Source organism: Seriola aureovittata, chromosome 12, assembly GCF_021018895.1.
Source record: "Seriola aureovittata isolate HTS-2021-v1 ecotype China chromosome 12, ASM2101889v1, whole genome shotgun sequence".
Lineage (NCBI taxonomy): Eukaryota > Metazoa > Chordata > Actinopteri > Carangiformes > Carangidae > Seriola > Seriola aureovittata.
Genome location: NC_079375.1, coordinates 13546683 through 13566522, shown reverse-complemented (window position 1 = coordinate 13566522; position 19840 = coordinate 13546683). Strand labels below are relative to the sequence as shown.

The following is a 19840-nucleotide window of genomic DNA, read 5'->3' as shown; positions in this document are numbered from 1 at the left end:
AAAATGTAGTAGTAAAAATGTAGTTAAAAAAAACAGCTACATACAGTATCTACAATAATGTTATTTTTGGGTCCAGGTGCCGACAGGTGGCAAAATGGGACAGATGTTATTGTGGACTACAACACAGCAGATCCTCTAACCCGCTGGGACTCCTACCAGAACATCTGTGATGGTGAAGGTACTGTTGCTACGCTGCATTAGTCACCACATGACTCACAATATTTTGTTATAACAGTGCCAGAGTCTGAATCAGATGCTATCTGAGCGAAAAAATCAGTGGCTGTTTAATGAATGGAAAAGGAATGTAGAGGGTGTTATTATGGGATTAAATTACTATTGTTACTTTTCTGCTATTCAGTGCGTTCTCTCTGTTTCTCACTTCCACAAACACGTAAGCACAAACTCTCTTTTTCTCTCAGGGAATTAACACAGCATGACAGGTCCTGTGCCCCATGTTATTGAGGGACTGCAGTGTGATTGCATTAACATGCACAGCCGGTCGCCACTGGCTTGGTTTATGTTGCAGTTGTTGGTAGCATGAGTTATTGCTCATGAGTGGGATGTAAAGTCTTGTTTCCACAGAGCCTGCCTGCGTTTTTATTATGGCAAGGAAAAGAAATGGAGGCGAAAATTTATCTCAGTGTAAGAAAGTCTTACGGTTGCAGTATGATTGGTATGACGAGCAGTGTTGTTTCTGTGTGAGGGATAGGGAGGAGGAGTGTTGTTGTAAGGAGTGAGTGCTGTTTTCAAAGGAAGAGCAGCTAGTTCTCAAGAGATTTCTATTTTGTTGTTTCATCAAATGAATAGGCATGCTTTAACCATCCCACACACACACACACACACGCACACACGCACACACTCTCACACTCAGAGCCACCCTGTCGGGGCGTCCCGTCCTAGCTGTGGTTGTTGCTCTCCACTCAACCACAGAATTCACAACAACCTCCCAGAATAGAGCGACGTGGTGGTGGCATTAAAACACATATCCACCCTTTCCCAGTGTTCATTGAGAGCTTTTATAAGCAGCTTGATGAAAATGAGCTGCCTTTTCTTTTTTCATTTAAAATATCCCAACACATCCATATAGAATTTTATGCAACACCTCTGGGAATTCAATTAAAGAGCAACCACTCAAATTGAAGAATTCATCAAAGCACAGTAAAGACATCAACAAAGAAGCAATATTTTCTCTTGCCTTTATTCCAAAGCATTCATGTGGGATATTTACAGCCTTGTTTTTCTCATGTAAACACTACATCTGAGAGGGAAGACTGGGAGCTTTGTTGGAATTCTACATCTACTTACCACCAGTCCTGTGGCAGGCCAAGATTGCCTCTGAAAGGCTGTCACTCAGAGGCTGCTCAGGAGGAGGAAGTCTAAAAAAACCTTTGCCACCGTAGTGCTAAGGTTGTGAAAAGAAAACCTAATTTACTTCAATGGCTTTTCAATCACCAATCACCATTGGGAGTGTGTGTTTATCTCCATGTGTGAATTAAGTGCTGAATTTTAAAAGATTGTTTTTCCAGAAAGGTTGTTTACTTGAGTTTACGGTCATAGCAGGTCATTGGCTTTGAGTGGCTTGGCCAGCAGCTGCTTGCAGAAGTGAGTAGTTGAAATTTATGTATGGTTTGGCTCATGCGTAAGTGGTAACAAGAAATGTTTGTAGCCCCTTGATAACTCATATCCACTGACTCTTAAAAGGGTTGGTTCATCCAAATTACAAAAGGAAGTACTAGTATTATTCAAATATCCAGATTGTCGTAGCTTTATTCACAGAATTTTTGCGATGTTTGAGACTTCTGCTGCCACACCAATATAATGGAGGTGAATGAGATATTGTTTGCTGGGCTCAGAGCATTCAAAAATTACAATTTACAAATTCAACAGCAACATTTCTTTCCAGAGCCGGTGTCCCTGTCAGTCTGAATAATCCACAGACCTTGCTTTCAATCTGTAATCCTTATGGAAATTATTTCTGTGGTAGGATGCAGTTCCATGAGAAAACATAATTTGATATTTAGCGATCACAAAGTTCAAATTTTTTAATTTATTAATGTCTCTCAGGGACAAAACTAATGCTAGGGGCCGTTTGGTTGAAAAAAAAAAAATCAAGATTGTTGTCGTATTTTCTGGGCTTGTCCTTTTATTTTTCAATATTTGCAAGAGGTGATTGAAGAGATAATGATAACATTCGCAATAGATATTCTTTCATCACATCATATACCTGGACAAAATCCCAGGTAAATGGGATGAATATAATTTTGGCCTTTTGGCAGGACAGCTATGACATGGAAATGGCTGCATGCACCAACACAACACTCCAACTTACGACGACTGAACTGAAATTGTTAATTAAGTAAACTGTGTGGAGCATCTGAACATAACCATTAGATGATGATGTGAACGCCTTGAAAGTACTGACGCTATGTACAGTATGTGCCTGTAAGACGTAACACATCACATGTCATTCAGAGATCCTGCACGTACAAGTTGTTGAGTTGCCCATACCCACTTGAATATCAATTTAAAAGAGTTGCCAAAAACTGATTACAGCAGAGTCTGTGGATTCTTCATAGTAACCAGGATATTGTTTTTTTATTGTAGTTTTTCCATGTTTTGAGCAGCACTAATAAAACACGATTCACCTTCTTTGTATCGGAATAGAGGCAAAATTCTCAATGATAAACTCTCAAAGCTTGAACAAATTCAAAAACTATTTGCATGGCTCAGTACTACTACAGGTGAGTAGTTTGTTACTCCCTTCATTTTCCGCATGTACAGTATGTTCTGTACAAGTAGTACACCGGATACATTTCCCAGAGAGCTGCCGTCTACACATCGGAGGCACGTGTAGGAGCTTGGGCGGAAGAAACTGATGATGATGATGATGATGATGATCGTCATTATGCTTTCGACTCACCGTTTTTGGCATTCAGGTGGTGCAGAGTAACTGAGAAGGAATGGAAAGGGTTGGGTAATTGCATAGCCGTACACGACCGGACCTCCTCCTGCGATACGAGAGCAGCTAGAGGAACAGCTCCGGTCTCGCCGCTCTCTGCACTGTAATTGGTGGATTATTCAGGGACTCGCTGTACCACACCGACCGACCTCATGAACACTAGATATAAATGGTTTGACTGGTTTTCTCAAGCTCACTGGCTGAGGACATATTTGGTTAACCATTCATTGGTTTGTTAATGTCAGTGTAATCCTGATAGGTAAAAAAGTTTTTATAACAATTGTTGAACCCCATAATTGAGTTTAAGGCACATCTGTTTCATGGTGATATTGTACATGAGGACGGCAGGCGTGTAATTTCATGACACACAAGAGTGAGAGAAAAACAACTTGGCTGCTGCTTTTCATGAGAATTGCCCAGAGCTCCAAGTAGAAGGCAAGGATTGCTTTAATTAAAAAGTGTCTTTTTACAGAGTGAAAAAGTCTGGAGCTGCAGGAATGTTGTTTTCATTCTCTGATCCTCTCTCGGCCGCCCTCTCCTTTTCTTTCCCCCCCCAGTGGGGTAGTCCCCTAATGCAGGGCAAGAGGTCGGGTTACTGCTTTCCTACGCCCCGCCCCCTCCCTTAAACCCCGCCCCACTTGTTTACATTCCTCTGTCCTTATTTGGAGATCTCAAGGTCCCCCTTGTGTGGAGTGCAAACACTCTCACCTTCTCAGCAGAGAAAGAAAGCCAGGCTAACTTATTGGAACTCTCTTGATAAGACCCTGACCATTATTTCCTGGTGAAAAGCCATGTCCGCTCTCGTGTGTCTGCGTGGCCTTTTCCCCTCTTTAAGTTTTGCTTTACCGGAGATGGGGACTGTCTTGTGCTCTTACCTGGCAGTGGCAGCGAAGGTAAGAGATTTTTTTTTTTTTTCTTGAGACAGATGGGTGGCCATGAGGAAGGGGGGGGGTGGGTGTCAAGATGACAGGGGTGACAGAGAAAGAGAAAGATGGCCAGTGTTGAGGTAGAGGGGGAGCATCTGTCTTAAAGCCTGCTCGCATCTTCCTAGAGGGAATGTTACCAGAGGGATTTGTTGGAAAACTCCCGGCAGAACTGACCTGCATGGAGGCCTGAGCCGAGGCTGCTCAGGGCCGAATGCAGGGGGTTAAGGGAGGAGGAGGAGGAGGAGGGGAGCATACATACAGGAGCTGTCTTGAGGAAAAAGAGGAGGGGGAGCTTTTATCATGCGTGTCTGGTATTCAGATCCTCCAGTCATAGTTTGACTGAAAGGCAAGTACTTAAGGCGGTAGATTGTGGGAGAAGCATAGGAGTCATGTTCCAGCTCTTTTGTTGAGGAGTGACAGTGCAGTTTCATTTACTTGGCCACACCGCTCACATGCACTAGGAATTCTTCTCCAACACTCATTTTGTGTAAGTCTAGTCTTTTTTTTCTTTTTTTTTTAAATGTTTAATTATTGTCTATGTCATGATGGATTTGACTCTTGCAAGATGACTGACTTTCTGTGATTTCTATTTTACTCCTGAGGATTAAGGAGGTTGTTTGGACATATGTTTGGGGTCAAGGAGCAAGCAAGAGGGAGTAGGATGGCTTAATCACAGCGGGGTGAGGAATGCAGGGGTCAAGACTCTGAAGATCCACAGCCTGTCTGACAGTCTGACTCTTGTAGTGGCATACAGAAGACTTAACATCTCTTATATAATCTGAGCGCACACTGCATGCACAAGCACCTTAGTAGTTCACCTGATGGCCTGATGGGAGAGAGGGAAGTTGTTGTAGTAAAAATTAATGGATTAGAATGTCAAGAAGAGGGATTTATTTGATGTTATTTTTTTCTGACACATCTAATTAGGCGATTTGTCTCCAATACAGTAACATGATTCACATTTTTCTCTGCCAATGTATTGATTCCCCAGTTATTTGCAGTCTGATGCTCTGTATTGTCTGGAATGTTGTCTTTGTCAGGTGAGGTGCGATTGTGAGTGTTGAGCTTTGTCAATGACAGATTGTGAATGGTGGAGTTTGCGGGATGACATGACTGTGCTTGTTCATGGAGTCTCGCGTTGTGTGTGGTTTTGTGCCGTTTGTGTTTGTCTGTCTGAGCTATTTGTGTGTCTCTGTGTGTACGTGTGCCCATACCAGCTGACTGTATGAAGCGCTGCATCTCTTCTATTTTGCAGCGCCACGCTCTCAAGGCCTAAACCAGGACAAAGCGGCTAGCAAGAGGAGCCCCAGCGGAGGAGAGGCAACGCTGGGCCGAGGGGCCCGCACGACCTCCGCCACATCCAGCCCTGACCACAGCGACCACGCCCTCTCCGTCAGCAGTGACTCAGGCCTGTCTAGCACTTCCCTGTGGGCAGACAGACCCACACCTATCACCACCGCCGCCACCGCCGCCACTGCCACCGTCACCGTCAGGGCTAACCAGGGCCCCAGCCAGCAGGAGAAGGTTCAGCTGAAGCGCCTCCTAAGCGGCTTTGGTCTTGAGGACCCCTCACTGGAGGAGATGGATGATCAAGGCCCAAGGGTGGGCATCCAGCAGATAGTCCCAGCCCAAGTGCACATCAACGGAGACCCCCGTCCCAGAGAGAGGGAAACGGACATTCTGGATGATGAGGTTATTACGGGTCACGATCTACACAGCGTGGACAGCTTGGGAACCTTATCGTCCTCCTGCCACAAGAGCAGCCAGAACTCCTTGCTGTCGGATGGCTTCGGGAGTCCTGGAGGAGAGGAGCAGCAGAGCCAAAGCCAGCACCACCTTCACCATCCTGCACCCCCTCCCATGGAGGAATATGAGAGATCCTACGCCGAGGCTAGAAGGGGCTGTCTGAGCTCCCGGAGCAACTCTGTGGCCTCCTCTAATCCCGGTAGTGCTCCCATGCCCAAGCAGCATGTCTACCGACAGGGAAGCTATTCCACACAGTCCTGGGTTCGCCAGCAGCAAATGGTTGCTGCACAACAGTTTATCTACATGCCAGAGGAAGGAAATGAGACTGAAAGATACGCAGGGAGCAAGCAGGGGAGCAGTTCACCCAAAACAGGCCTGCCCGCTGAACCACAGGGCCCAACGAAGGACACGACAGTGGACGCTCTGAGAAACACAGCACCCCACAAGGAACAGACGACAATAAACAATAACAACAACAACAAACAGGACGAGGAGTTCAAATCTTTAACGATGGACATTGACAACTCCATCGATCAGCTCAATCAGCTCATCATGGACCTGGACCCCACATTTGTGCCTGTATCGAGCTCCGTTAAGAAGAACGGCAGCGCGCATGTAAACAGCTCAGGCGGCAAATGCTCAAACGGCATCAATCTCAGATTCAGCAATAATAACGCAGCAACCCTGACAAACACACAGCAGACAGGTAAGACAGTCAGACAGTCTGGGTGTGGTGGTGGTGGTGGTGGTGATGATGATGATGTGGTGTGGTCTGGAAGTGTGGTCGTGAAAAGAAATGTGTGACGGATCATTATGAAACCAGAGAAGTGCTTTTGCTAGAAATGTCTAATAAATATGTTAATGAATTAAGTTATAAAACAACTTCAATGAACACGCCGAGAATGATTTAAAACAAGAGCAGCTCCTCTCCGACAGCATCAGCTTTTCTTCTCCTGCACTACAGAGTTCACTGAACAAAGCACACCTTCTCTCCTTCTCCCACCTGGCGTGTTTTAGTGGCAGAAATAGCAGGGTGGTTGCCAGGTTTTCAGATGTTTTCAGTATGTTTTCTGAGGAAAGGAGCACTGTCCAGACTTGTCTGCGGAGCTATCTGACTACAGGATCAGTATGGTACATGAACAGAGGGAGGGCAGCTGTCATCGAACTTTCTGAACATTGCCGTCTCTCAGTGTTTGGATTATAGAGATTGCATTCTGAGGAATACAGATAAATCAAAGTCCTTAGAATAGTTGTGTTTACCTCAGACATCCCCCGAGACTGCAAGGTTATTGTTGTGTGTATAGATTTTAAGCATTACGTATATAACGCAGACACCGCTTGATTCATTTAATGTTAGTCATCTCTAATAGATCTCTCCTTATATTACTGTGTCCTGTTGTTGTTGTGCAGCATTGCACTTCCAACTGTCCAGGCTCTTTGCTATCAATGATATGTAACTATAATACTATAACGTCGTCTTTGATTGTTGTTGTTAGGTTTGCTGTGCTTAAAGCGGTTATGCATCGCAATGATTTTTGAATCTATCATATTCACCGGCGTTATTCCCAATATATTCATGTTGAAACTGATCCCAGGGCCATATTCAAAGATGCAGCCTATGATATTGAAATGCTGCAAAGTATTTCTTCCTTGCACGCTTCATAGAAATTGCTAAATTACAAAATTCCACTCTCTATCTTAAATTTGTTTTTCCCCAAGACCTAAAGTGGTGATAAACATCATAAGAAAAATGTAGCAACATTTTGGATTTGTCTATCATGTGATGTTGATGAGCTCTTTTCAGTGGTACAAAGATAAGAGTTGTTTTTTTGGTTTTTGTTTTTATGTCAGATTTGGCTCAGCCTTAAAGGTTATGAAGTTCAGTACTGTTGGCTTCAGAATAGTCATACTAACTGTTGGTGCAATAGCGCTCCATTATATGTTTTTAGCTGAAAGCCAGTGAGGCAGAGAAAATGCAGAAAAGCTGTCTGGATGTTAGCAGCCCGTGAATCACACTCTAGTACATGTACATGTGGTTGCAGGGGAAGGGGCGGGGGGCACAGGATGGGGAGGCCTGAGGAATTTCCAAAAGAGGAACAAGTGAGCCCGGAGGCAGAGTTTTTTCCATTCGATTCCAAAGGCATACCTGTCTGTGCATATCAGCTACACAGAAGTATCATTCCAAGTAACAAACGCCGAAGGCTACAACTTTGCTAATACACAAATAACATATAGGAAGCGATGGGTTGGTTGCAGATTAATGTAGGCTTTTATATATAAATTTGCAATGGTGATAGGAGTCATGGCTCAGAGTCGTTCTGCAGAGCTGTGTCAATACATGAAGTTGGAGAAAAAGTTATTTAAGATAAAGGAAGGCTGATTAAATTGTTTCATGGATAATTCATGATTGTCTGCCAAGTCATTTCAACACCTTTAACTGCATTAAGGAGGAGAGGAAGAGGAGGGAGATGGAGGACGGAGGTTGCAGTGTTTGTGTTGTATTAAGGGAACTGGGCCTGAACAGAACTGACGAGTGACAGAAGCTCAGTAAGGTGGGGGATGATCTCCACTGGAGGCCAAAGAAAAGCCTGCACGAGAAATTTGGTCCAAATAAAAAAAGCTCTTCACACCTTCATGACTTGCAGGAGGAAATAACACTTTTGTAACATTTATATTATATTTAGTCTGTTTTTTGTTGAGGTTTTTTTTTTTTCCCAAACACATTTTTGGCACAAGACCCAAAAAAACAATACATGTTTGCAAAATGCATCTGCAGTTTCTTCAGTTGATATCAGAGTTATTTCATTTATGATTCATTTTTTGTATAAAAGAAATGCATGTCCTAGAAGAACGTGCTTAACTGAAAAGCATGCATGGAGAAACACCGCCAAGTATGCATGACACTGTCTGTGTCATCCATATTCGCCCCAGACCAAGTGAGTAATGATCCCCGGCAGTAACACTTCTGCACCATTAGCATTCTTCAGGGATGAGAGGCCAAGCTCGCTGGGAGGGCTCAAATTAACACCCTGGTGCTGAGTGGCAGCACTCTTTAGAGTTGTCACAACATTGAACCCCCACCCCTCCACCACCTCCCTGACACACACACACACACACACCCACACATGCTCCACACCACCGGCCAGAACCCTGGAATTCCTCAGCTGTCCTGTCCTCTGAAAACCCGACTGTAGCAGCACCCTGGGGTTAGCAGTGTGGTCATTTCAGTTTATAGACTGACTGAATAAAAATGTCATCAGTCCCAAACCTGTTACAGAGAGAAGTCATGAAAGTAGCCAACCCAGGTTACAAAGCTGTCTACATCAAAATGTGAACTGAAATGACTGAATTTAATGTGCAACGAATCAGAATTATTATTTATCAAATTCATATCGATGATACGATGGTATATATTTATTGTTTCTCTAATTTTTCTTTTCCAGTTGAATAATGGCTAGCTGCAATTGAAAACTAATAAAACTTCAAGACACACTGTTGTGAAAATGTTTAAACGTTTCCAGAGAACATGATCCAAAGAACGTGTGAATTTTTGCTGAGTAAAGTTCTGAAAAGCACCAAAGGTCAAAGCGCTGTTATTTTTCCTTTCAGTATTTTGATGTGTTTTACGTCCTTGAAATCAGTGATGCCTGTAAGTCAGTTAACATTTAATGACCCACTTGCTGCTGTCTACCTGTGTGTGTCCAGCTGTCCAGTCCAGTGAGGGACGGGTGGGTGTCACACAGAGTTTGAGTCGTCAAGGAAGCGATGTGATGGATCACCCAGGCTTCTGTAGTTCAGGGTGGGGCGGCACAGAGGAGTACAGGGGCCAGCGGACATACTCCCCCTGTGTGCCACAGTCTCAGGTAAATGCAGCACATGTGCACAAAGTGTAGTGCTTGTATGTATGTATGTATGTATGTATGTTGTTTTCCCCATGCGTGGATGCTTAGTTTACATGCCTTTGTCTGTGTGTTCCAGCATCCCATGTTGTACAGGAGTGACAGCGCTGACTACAGGGCCCAGGGCCCAGACATGGACAGTGGGGTTGAGGCCGGGAGCGACATGACCCCACCCACTCCTGCCTTCCCCATCTCTCCACCTACACCATATGGTAAGTACAGTGTGTCTCCTGTGTCTTTGTGAATAGGTGCCTTTTGGGGGAATAACTAATTTTGCATTTATTTCTGACCAGCTTTGATTGTCTGGTTTCATTTAAAGTCCCTGTCATTGTTTCCTTTGTGCTTTCAGTGAAAAATATGTCAGAATTAACTCACCTCAGGCAAACGCCATCTCCAAGCATGCAGTCATATGGAGGCTACAGAACAAACCATGGTAGGTTCAAAATGCAGAATGAACTCATTCTTCTGAGAAAACAGAGCATCACATGAAGCCGTTATGAACAGTCTGAGGGAAGAAAGTGGTCTTTCTTTGTGAACTTAACAGCTGCCTTGAAGAATAGACACAGAACATTGGTAGAGAAAAACAAATCTCCATGTAATTTGATGGTATATATTTAAAATACAGAAATGTAATTTCATTGTGAACTAAAAATACAGAACATTTGACCTTTTTCTAACCCTATGGATGTGAAGCACTTTATTATAGGAGGTAAAACCATTGACCAAAGTGCTGTGAAGAAAGAACATTTACACTATTCTTCTATGAGCGTACTTGTCTTTTTTCCCTTAAACCAATTAAAGATAGAGTGACAAGAAGAGACACGGTCTTTCCAGGAGTCGTCTTTCATGTCTGCCCTCTGACTGACTGTTTGGAACCACTGTCTCATTAGAGCAGAACTATCTGAGGTCCCCCCTTGCTTTACCTAATAATGGTGAGCTTGTTGTTCGTGGAATTTTAGCGGTTTTGAGACAGAGGCCGAAAACAAAGACGTCTCATGAATGAGAAAGCAGGGAGATTCCTCACCGGTCTCTGCCCTTCTTGCTTGGTTTTTGGAGAATGTCTGCGTGGTCACAGCCAGAAGGGAAAACTTTTTTTTTTTTTTTTAAACATAACAGTGTTGTTCTTTAGATTAAAACCGATCCCCTCTGTGTTTCTTTGTTGGTGGATGTTTTTTGTTTTCTTTGGTGTTTATCCGAGGTGGAACACACCCTCGCTGTTGATGTAACTTCCCAAATTCCTCCATGTTGTTTTTTTAAAATTCTTTTTATTTTTTACTCTGTCTTAATGATAGAAGTAGAAATCTAAAACAATGTAGAGCTGGTGTTGTGTTGCATCCCAGAAGGTTTAAATTGAGTTAGCTGTGGCATGTTTTTGGATCAGTGTTGTCACAAAAGCAGAAGATTGTACATGTCAGGAACTGCCCACATACTGGTAGATGATCTCGCCATGAACCCAAGCTTTACTTTCATTTTCACTCTATGCTGATCTCTCATTGACTTGTTACCATAGAGATCTACAGTATGTCTAAAGGTTGTAGGGCCTGGGAGCAGATCTGTGCCCCTGCTTTGCCTCTTACTACCTCAGACGTCCAGGCGAGAATCACCGTATTCAGCCCTGCCACATCTCCATGGTGACTGTGGGTCAGGAATCATGACACAAAAAAACATTTGTCTCTGTGTACACAGAGGGGAAACGGGGACAAGAAGAAACTCTTTCACTTGCTTTGCACTTCTCGCTCCCATAAACGTTCCCCGGAGAAACCCTGGCTGTAGAGCCTGAGTTTGAACATGAGCTGTTAGATCTGTGGCTGTCAGCGACTCCAGACTTTGACTGATTAGAATGAAGCTTTTAGATAATTATGTCAGAGGGCTTTTAATTTCTAGCTGCAATCGAGTTTGATTTGTTGACTCTGTGGGTTGTGGCGGCGGTAATTGGTAATTGGTTTTATATAGGTTGTGGATTGTTTTCATTTTATTTCAACTCCAACATTGATTGCTTGTTGCTGAAAAGAACCCAGAGCTCTTTCCTGAGGGATTTTTCATGTCATGTAATCCTATTTGTTTCAGCAAGTTTATCTTTGCTTATTTTAAGTTCTAAAGTTTGTTTTCTTCAGCTTTTTCTCTCTGTGTGTATTTATTTTCATGTTTACAGCGTTTAAAACACAAACAGCTCCATCCCGACTTTGAGTGTTTTCAAAATTATGTTTGAAGAACTCTTGTCACATTGTTTTCTTGCTCTCATGCAGAACTGCGGGAATATTCAGAGATGATCGGCCATGTTGGAGTTGACGGTTTGCCAGACTCGTCCATCAACTGCCACAGGACGCTAAGTGCTACACACTCTGCCTCCATTGTTGGGACCCTAAAGCGGACAGACAGGTAGAAATCTTACCTTTGCAAAAACATAAAGCAGCATTAACCGTTTTACTACAAGAGGATGCAAGTTAGTAGTTAAAAAGTGGGAGTCTTGGTTGCGGTTTTAGTGTTATTACCAAAGATTAAACACTATTCTTTTACCGTATGTCAGTGACCTTTTTTTTTCTTAACTCAAGCTCATCTATGAACCAGTCCTGGCCAGAGCATCCCGTCCTGAGCCGCCACTCTTCTCTGAGCGGCTACACCTCTACCAGACAACCACCGCAGCACTCCATGTCACTGGACTACGGCCACCACTCTCCTCCCCTGCACCACCCCCATATCCACCCGGCCCCCAACGCCCACAGCTCTCCTCGAAGCAGCCAGCGAAGCCGCATGGCTCGCTACGCTCTCAGCCACAGTCCAGCCCAAAGCTTTGACGAGCAGGACGACACGGGTGTCGGCTACGGCACGGACTGCCCAAACTCCAGCTCTTCTCTTCTGGGAAACGGAGGCATGGACAGGGATCTTTTGACCTCCATGGATGGGCAGAGTCAGTCACAGAGTCAGCCCCAGATACAGCCCCCACTCCTGCCTGAGAAGAAGAGGGCGTCGGACGGGGAGCATTCGCTGGGAACAGCCTCTCCAGCCCTCAGCGGCTTCTCGAGTCCCCACAGTGGGAGCTCTGTTAGTATCCCCTTCCCCAACGTCTTGCCTGACCTGTCAGCTCAGACGCCAGGCACAGCCTCACCTCTGCCAGGTAAGCTCATGTCTCATTGGTGTCACATGAGGTGATGAACACCCACAAATTAATCCTGCTAAAGCTCCTTTGGCTGATGATTGTGTGTTTGTTTGTTTTTTTTTTCAGATGTACTGGCCAGCAAGCAGGTTACTGTAAAATTTGTGCAGGACACATCGAAATTCTGGTATAAGCCAGATATCTCAAGGGATCAAGGTAGGCTTCCAGCGTCCGCTTTTTATCTAAAAAGAAAAAAGAAAACTTTTACACTTAACCATCGAGCAGCCTCATAATTATGTTTCTCTTTCCTCAGCCATTTCAGTCTTGAAGGACAAGGAGCCTGGCTGCTTCATCGTGAGGGACAGCCACTCCTTCAGAGGGGCCTATGGGCTGGCGATGAAGGTGGCTACACCCCCACCCTCCGTTCTCCAACAGACCAAGAAAGGTACGACACATGTGATATAATGTTCCTAACTTTTTAAGAAAAGAAGAAAATGTGGATTAAATGTGTGTTTCCCAAAATGTTGAAAAGCATTCTCTCAATTATCGTAGTCAGGTATCAGAGACTGATCCAACAGTGTTCATGGGAATCAACCATCACACAATCCCACACAAAGCCATCTACAGTTACAGCCCACTGTACTCACCTTCGTGGTGGAATATGAGAGTCCCCTCCTCTGTTTGTGTGTGTGTGTGAGAGCTCCTCACTGTGTCTCTCTCCTGGGCATCATCGTGATGAAGCCAAACAGACCGCTATTGCCTGATAGTCTTAGATGTACAGCTAATGTTTCACCCCTTCACAAAGGATGTGGCGAGTCCATAAGCCTGCTCTGATCCCGGGGCCTTCTCCTGGGAAGCTCGCTGCCCCACATAACTAGATGCTATATCCAGGGATTGGGTTCAAAACAGGCTGCTTCGATGTTTACTTCCTAGTGTGTTTGTTTCAGGAAATAAGGGATGAGATTTTTTTTTTTTCTTGGAAAATAAACAAAGTCTCTAGTGGAATCTGTCCAAACATTCTCTGGCCATGCTTCAACATGAAAACAAAGGCTGATTAAGCAGTGATAGAGATTCACGCATCGTTTTTTTAATTATTATTATTATTAAAAACATTTTTTTTAAAAGCGCCAGACATTAAATCCCACACAGCGTGTATCAGAAACGAGTTGGAATCTTTATAAGGTTTTTTTTTTTTTTCTTCACAAAAACAACACATGAGGGCACAAAGGATGCCCTTATGCCCTTCTTCTACCAGCCCACCACAGTGTTCAACCCTTTCATTTCATCCCCCACTCACACCTGCCCTTTTGTTTGCTCTTACCCCTCCGCAGTCCAACGGCACCTGTGGTGACATCATGACATGGTCCTTCTCCACACTCTCAGCTTAGGGCATTGTGGTTCCTTATAAGTGTGAAACCCAACCCACCTTAAGGAGCAGGCCTTTCTCCAAGCCTTTGTGTCAAAGACATTCCTCACATAGACTCCTCCTGCCCCCTCAGAGGCGCTTCTGTTGAATCATAATCCCATTAATCTCTGGGGGAGATTGAATGTAGTGATTTAATATGTTTTATGTAACTCTTAAAGGCTGGGAAATTACGTGTCGCACTGAGATAAATGCTTGGAGCTGTTATTTAGGTCAGAGTAAATCTAGGGTGTCAGATAGAGGACAGTTTAGATAAATCAGACCACAGAGGAATTGTTAGAGGAGTTAATTATCTCTCATATCTCCTTCTGTATCCTCTTTCTGTCCTTTTTTTTTTTTTCCCCCACAGGAGGCGATCTATCCAATGAATTAGTACGCCACTTCCTGATTGAGTGTACACAGAAAGGAGTGCGGTTGAAGGGTTGCCCCAATGAGCCCTATTTCGGTGAGTGCCTGCTCTGGTAAAACCTCTTTCTGCACACTTGCCTTCCAACAGTGACAGCTCCTGGCTGTTTGGCATCACAGCACCAAAGATCAAGCATTTGTGCACAACACTGCCCTCTACTGGTCTGTGTTGCATTGTACCAGTGGCTAGCACTGGATAACAACAGTATCTCTGCAGCAGACAGTTGAGTTGATGTGGCCAACACATCAACAAGATTGTCATTTGCCATAATAGTATTATCAATGATTTTATTTTAATTTCTTTGTCATCTTTTCAGTAATAGTAGAAGATGTAATAAGCAAGTGATTGATGTGATAATAAATCAGCAAATCTGACTGTAACTTTGATTTTATGTGCTGTTCTTTTACAGGAAGCTTAACCGCATTGGTCTGCCAGCATTCAATCACTCCCTTGGCCCTGCCCTGTAAACTTATAATACCTGACAGAGGTAAACATTCACACACAGTCGCACACAGTTTAATTTTCTTGAGGAAGATTATGGTCAGAATAGAAAATAAACATTATTTGGGTTCTGTGGCTTCCAGTCTGTCTATTTAGCTGTCTGGCCATTAAGTCATTTTATTTGTTTACGTTGTGGTTTTCACAAAATAACCTCACTGACGTTGTTTTGCTTTTCTTGTTCGCAGATCCTCTTGAAGATGTTGTGGAGAATATCTCACAATCAGTCACCAACTCTGCTTCTGAGCTGCTAAAACAGGGTGCAGGTAATTGTCTAACGTCACTCGCTCTGGATAGACATTATGACTGAGTAGTGATGGCACTGTACATAAACAGTGACACAATCCTTGTGTGCGGTGCGGTGGCACTTTTGGAAATGAGCGCATCCACACGTAGCCATTTTTTCTCGTCCCGTTATTATGGACTGTAGGACTTTGTCACTTATGCACTCGCTCTACCGTTATTTGCACCTAGTTGTTGTGATCTGAGTGTAATTTCAGTCTGTGTGCTCCTGCAGCCTGTAACGTGTGGTACCTGGGCTCAGTGGAGATGGAGTCCCTGACGGGTGTCCAGGCAGTGCAGAAAGCCACCAGTATGACTCTGAGCGCAAACCCTCCACCAACCTCCACCGTGGTCCACTTCAAAGTTTCCTCCCAGGGAATCACCCTCACTGACAACCAGAGGAAGTAAGTGCCAAAAACACTTTTACACCACACATACAAACAAAGACCCACTTCTCACAATAACCATCATTTTGTCCTTTTTTTTTTTTTTTTTTTAAGACTCTTCTTCAGGAGGCATTACAATGTCAATACAGTCATCTTTTGTGCATTGGACCCTCAAGATAGAAAGTGAGTATTGCTAATTTACAGTCTGAACACATGTCACTGCAGAGTTATCAGAGTGTTAGTCACCATGGCTATTGGTAGGTTAACCTGTTATTACTCCAAGAAGGAGTGGCATAACAAAATGTTTCCTAGATAATTACAGGGCGAGCAAGAAATTACATGAGCAAAGGAATATCAGCAAATCAACCCATGAAATGGTTCTAATAAGACGATGACTAACTAATCCTCCAACTAACTGTTGTCCTCATTTCACTGAACATAGGTGGAAAAAAGATGGCTGCCCTTCAGCGAAGTAAGTCAATTGTTATTTTTTTTACATACAGTGTTTCATTTCATTTACAGTGTTCAGAGCGCGTCACTTTTTCACACTTTATTCTGTTCTAGATTTCATTGTAAATGGATGAAATTGCCATTTACCCCATCAAACTGCAACCAATAATCCATAATGATAAACTGAAAACATGTTTTTAGAAATTTTTACAAATTTATTATAAATCAGAAACTCCCATTTACAAAAGTATTCAGACTCTTAATTCAGTACTTTGTAGAGGCTTGTTTGGCAGAAATTACAGCTTTGAATCTTCTTGGGAAAGTCTCGACAAGCTTTGCCCACCTGGATTCGGGCAGTTTATCCCATTCTCTGTCAAACTCTGAGTGGAGGGGAGGCGCCTCTGAACTGGCAACTTCAGGTCACTGCACAGTTGTTCTATGTGGTCCAAGTCTGGGCTTTGGCCACAAGGACAGCAGAGACTCTCTGCAGAGTTGTCTTGGCTGTATGCTTCAGGTCATCCTCGTGCTGAAAGGTGAACCGTCGCCCCAATCTCAGATCGCGTGCATTCAGGCCTGATTGATGGAGTGCTGCTGAAAAGGCCGTCATTCCATCAGATTCTCCCATCTCTGCGGAGGACAGATTGGTTCTTGGTCACCTCGATGACCAAGGCCCTTCTTGTCTGTTTACTCAGTTTGGCTTGGCAGCCAACTCTAGGAAGAGTCCTGGTGGTTTGAAAATTCTTCCATTCCACAATAATTGAGGCCACTTTGCTCCTGAGAACATTCAAAGCTTCAGAAACGGTTTTATACCCTGGCCTTCATCTATACCCCGCCACAGGTTTATCAAAAAGGTTCACCAAAGGTTCCTTGGACTCCATGGCCTAGCTTTTGTCCTGACATGCAATGCGAATTGTGGGAGCTTATATACACATATATAAGTGTGTGTGTCTTTCTAAACTAAGTCCAATCAATTCAATCAAGTTCTGGACACATCTCAAGGATAATTAAAACTATGTCATTATGGGTTAGTGAGTACAGATTGGCAAAAATTGTATCCAGTAAAGATCAGATATACAACAGAATAAAGTGCAAAAAAGTGAAGGGTCTGAACACTAAACGTTATTTTTAATGAGGCTTGGTCAGTTTGAGGCAGATGACAGTGCAGCTATTAAGTACTTTGCTCCATCTTTGCAGGATCTTCGGCTTTGTGGCAAGGAAAACTGGCACTTCCATGGACAATATATGTCACCTGTTTGCAGAGCATGACCCTGAGCAGCCAGCGAGTGCCATTGTCAACTTTGTGTCTAAGGTGATGATCGGCTCGCAGAAGAGTAAGTAGGCCGGAGCTGATCACCTGGACAAACAACAAATAAAGACTGAAAAGCTGAAACAAGGGCAAAATGTAAAGACTGAAGATGGTGATGACCTGAACATTAACCCTGGATATTAACTGGATATTTTATACATTATCATCACTTACCAGCACCAGGACATTTAATTACATCTTTAAATAGAAAAATTCAAATCCCCTTCTATTTTGTTATTTTCCTCTCCTGTAAAATGAAATGTAAATTAGCCAATTATGAAAACATCAAAATCCTAAAAAATGTGTAATCTTTTTCTACTGGTTTACAACTGTAATATCTTATACAGTTATATTCATTCTCATCGTATTTTAAGGACATAACACAAAAGCTGCTTTTCTTATCCATGCGTAGAATTTTTTATGGACAAAACCTTACGTTTTGCATGTTGCTTTTTCTTTCTACTATTTAACCAAAACAAGCTTCATTCAAGCTATTAACTTCCTGTAAAGTTGTAGCCGATGTCTATGCTGCATCTTTCCAGCGTGCAATTTCGCTTCATGGAGTTAAAATTGTGCAAAGGAAAGTGCAGCAGATATGTATAATTTGGACTCTGGGACTGGCTACATCGCATACAGGATTATTTTATCTATGCAATGTAAAATTTTATTTTTTTAAACCACAGCTGTCGGTACATGTACCTGGCTTCTCTGAACTTGTTAAATCATTTTCTTCATAAGATGGATGTGAATATGACCACTTATAAAGCTGTCAGTAACAGTTTAATGGAAGTGTGTGTGAGTGTGTGTGTGTATGTGTGTGTGTGCTGAAATGAGAGAAACCATAGTAAAAAAATATTTTAATTAAACGCTAATATATATATTGACTTGACAGGAGTTGGTTAAAAACACATTGGTACTTTGTGTAGAAGACAGTGGCATTCCACTCACCCAGCTGCCAAACCTTACACTCTTTGTGGGGGCACGTGGCCACTAACAGCACTGCAGTGTTTCAGTATCAAGAATCAATCAGTATACACCATTTTGTATATTTGATTTGACTTTTTTTTTTTTTTTTTTTTTTAAACACACAGGCTGCTATATTGAGAAAGCAAATGCTGTCATTGCGTTAGTTTTTAAAACGTGAGAACGCTCAGTGTTGGAATTGCACAAATAAATTTAGTATTGGACATATTCAGCTGGTCATCTGTCTATGACATATACAATATACTTGCTCTGGGAGACAGATTAAAATGTTGATAATCCCAGCTGAGTTTGTGTTGACGTTGTATATGAGATGATGACAAAAAAAGGTCATTAGTTTTAACTATTTTTGTGTGTTGGGCAGCCATTTCCGCCAGAGAGGGACCTACCACCACAATAAAGCTCTGTTGATATTCTTGCATTGTTTATGTACACATTTGTTATGATGTTATCATTTTCATGACCTATTATCTGTACCTCATACTTATCTCATACAATACTGTGCCTCTGTTTATAACATGCTACATGTGAACAGTTTATGTGTATATTGATGTTGCGTTGTTTTTGATGTGTTCTGTAAATAAACGAAAGGAAACGTTTATGTAATCTTGGTGATCTGTTAACCCTTCAAATTAAAAGTTTGACATATAGGCATCTTGTTTCCTCATCAATTGCTTTTTGGTTGTTGCAATGCAATTATTCCATTATCTCTGACAGCACATGTAGCTATAATCTGTATCAGCTCTTCATTGAAGTTTTGTATGGTTGCAACTTTTCAGCTTCTTGTGCATCATTTTACTAATTTCAATTTCCAATTTCCATAAATTTGTCAACTTTTTAGGTGTCGGCTACAATTTCAAATTTTAAGGTCTTTTGGTTCGGTACAACATAACTTTGAGTATTAGTCACAGGAAGGTTTCTAAATTCCAGTCGTAGCTTTGATCTCACAATACGAAACAAGATGTGAAAGGAGTCTACAGATCATGACACTGCTGTCCAGTCAATAATGAGGAAACCATGCTGGAAACATGTTTACTGTAACTGCAGAGAAAGGAAACGGCTTCAGTTCAGTTTACAGCCAGCAGAGGACACTAGCAACACAAAACATTTGAACCTGCACATGAGTGGCATGTGTTTCATGACGTGGCTTATTTCCCCAGTCAGAATTTTTTTTTTTTTTCAGCTGTAGCTTAAAGGTGAAATAGTAATTGTGTAAGTGGACCACCACCACATCTTAATAAGGCTGACACACAAGTACTCTGCATCTGTGTCTTACTCTTGCAGTACACATGCACATATCCAACACACACATGTCCACTGTCTCATTTGTGAAGTGCAGTAAAACAGGACTGTGCCTCCACACAAGCCAGGACAGGTTACTCTAATGGTGCTGAGAGGGAATAAAATTGCAGAGCTGAGCCTAAGAGGGAGGAAAGGTATAATGGGGTAGACCCTTCCTCCCCTCCTCCTCCCACCTCACTACT

General features: G+C 42.9%; 1 protein-coding gene across 1 annotated transcript in view; it reads left to right on the top strand.

Moving 5' to 3' along the window:
- LOC130178508 (tensin-3-like) overlaps positions 1–19010 on the top strand; it is a 32731-nt gene extending 13721 nt beyond the window's left edge. Inside the window, exons 13-28 of the mRNA XM_056390822.1 lie at positions 77–178; positions 5141–6337; positions 9337–9494; positions 9610–9742; positions 9880–9963; positions 11777–11909; positions 12083–12645; positions 12754–12840; positions 12938–13069; positions 14397–14492; positions 14863–14940; positions 15140–15217; positions 15469–15637; positions 15734–15802; positions 16062–16091; positions 17264–19010. Coding sequence (XP_056246797.1) covers positions 77–178; positions 5141–6337; positions 9337–9494; positions 9610–9742; positions 9880–9963; positions 11777–11909; positions 12083–12645; positions 12754–12840; positions 12938–13069; positions 14397–14492; positions 14863–14940; positions 15140–15217; positions 15469–15637; positions 15734–15802; positions 16062–16091; positions 17264–17408 — 3254 coding nt within the window. The 3' untranslated portion in view covers positions 17409–19010. The remainder of the gene's footprint in view (positions 1–76; positions 179–5140; positions 6338–9336; positions 9495–9609; positions 9743–9879; positions 9964–11776; positions 11910–12082; positions 12646–12753; positions 12841–12937; positions 13070–14396; positions 14493–14862; positions 14941–15139; positions 15218–15468; positions 15638–15733; positions 15803–16061; positions 16092–17263) is intronic.
- The last annotated feature ends 830 nt before the right edge of the window (positions 19011–19840 follow it).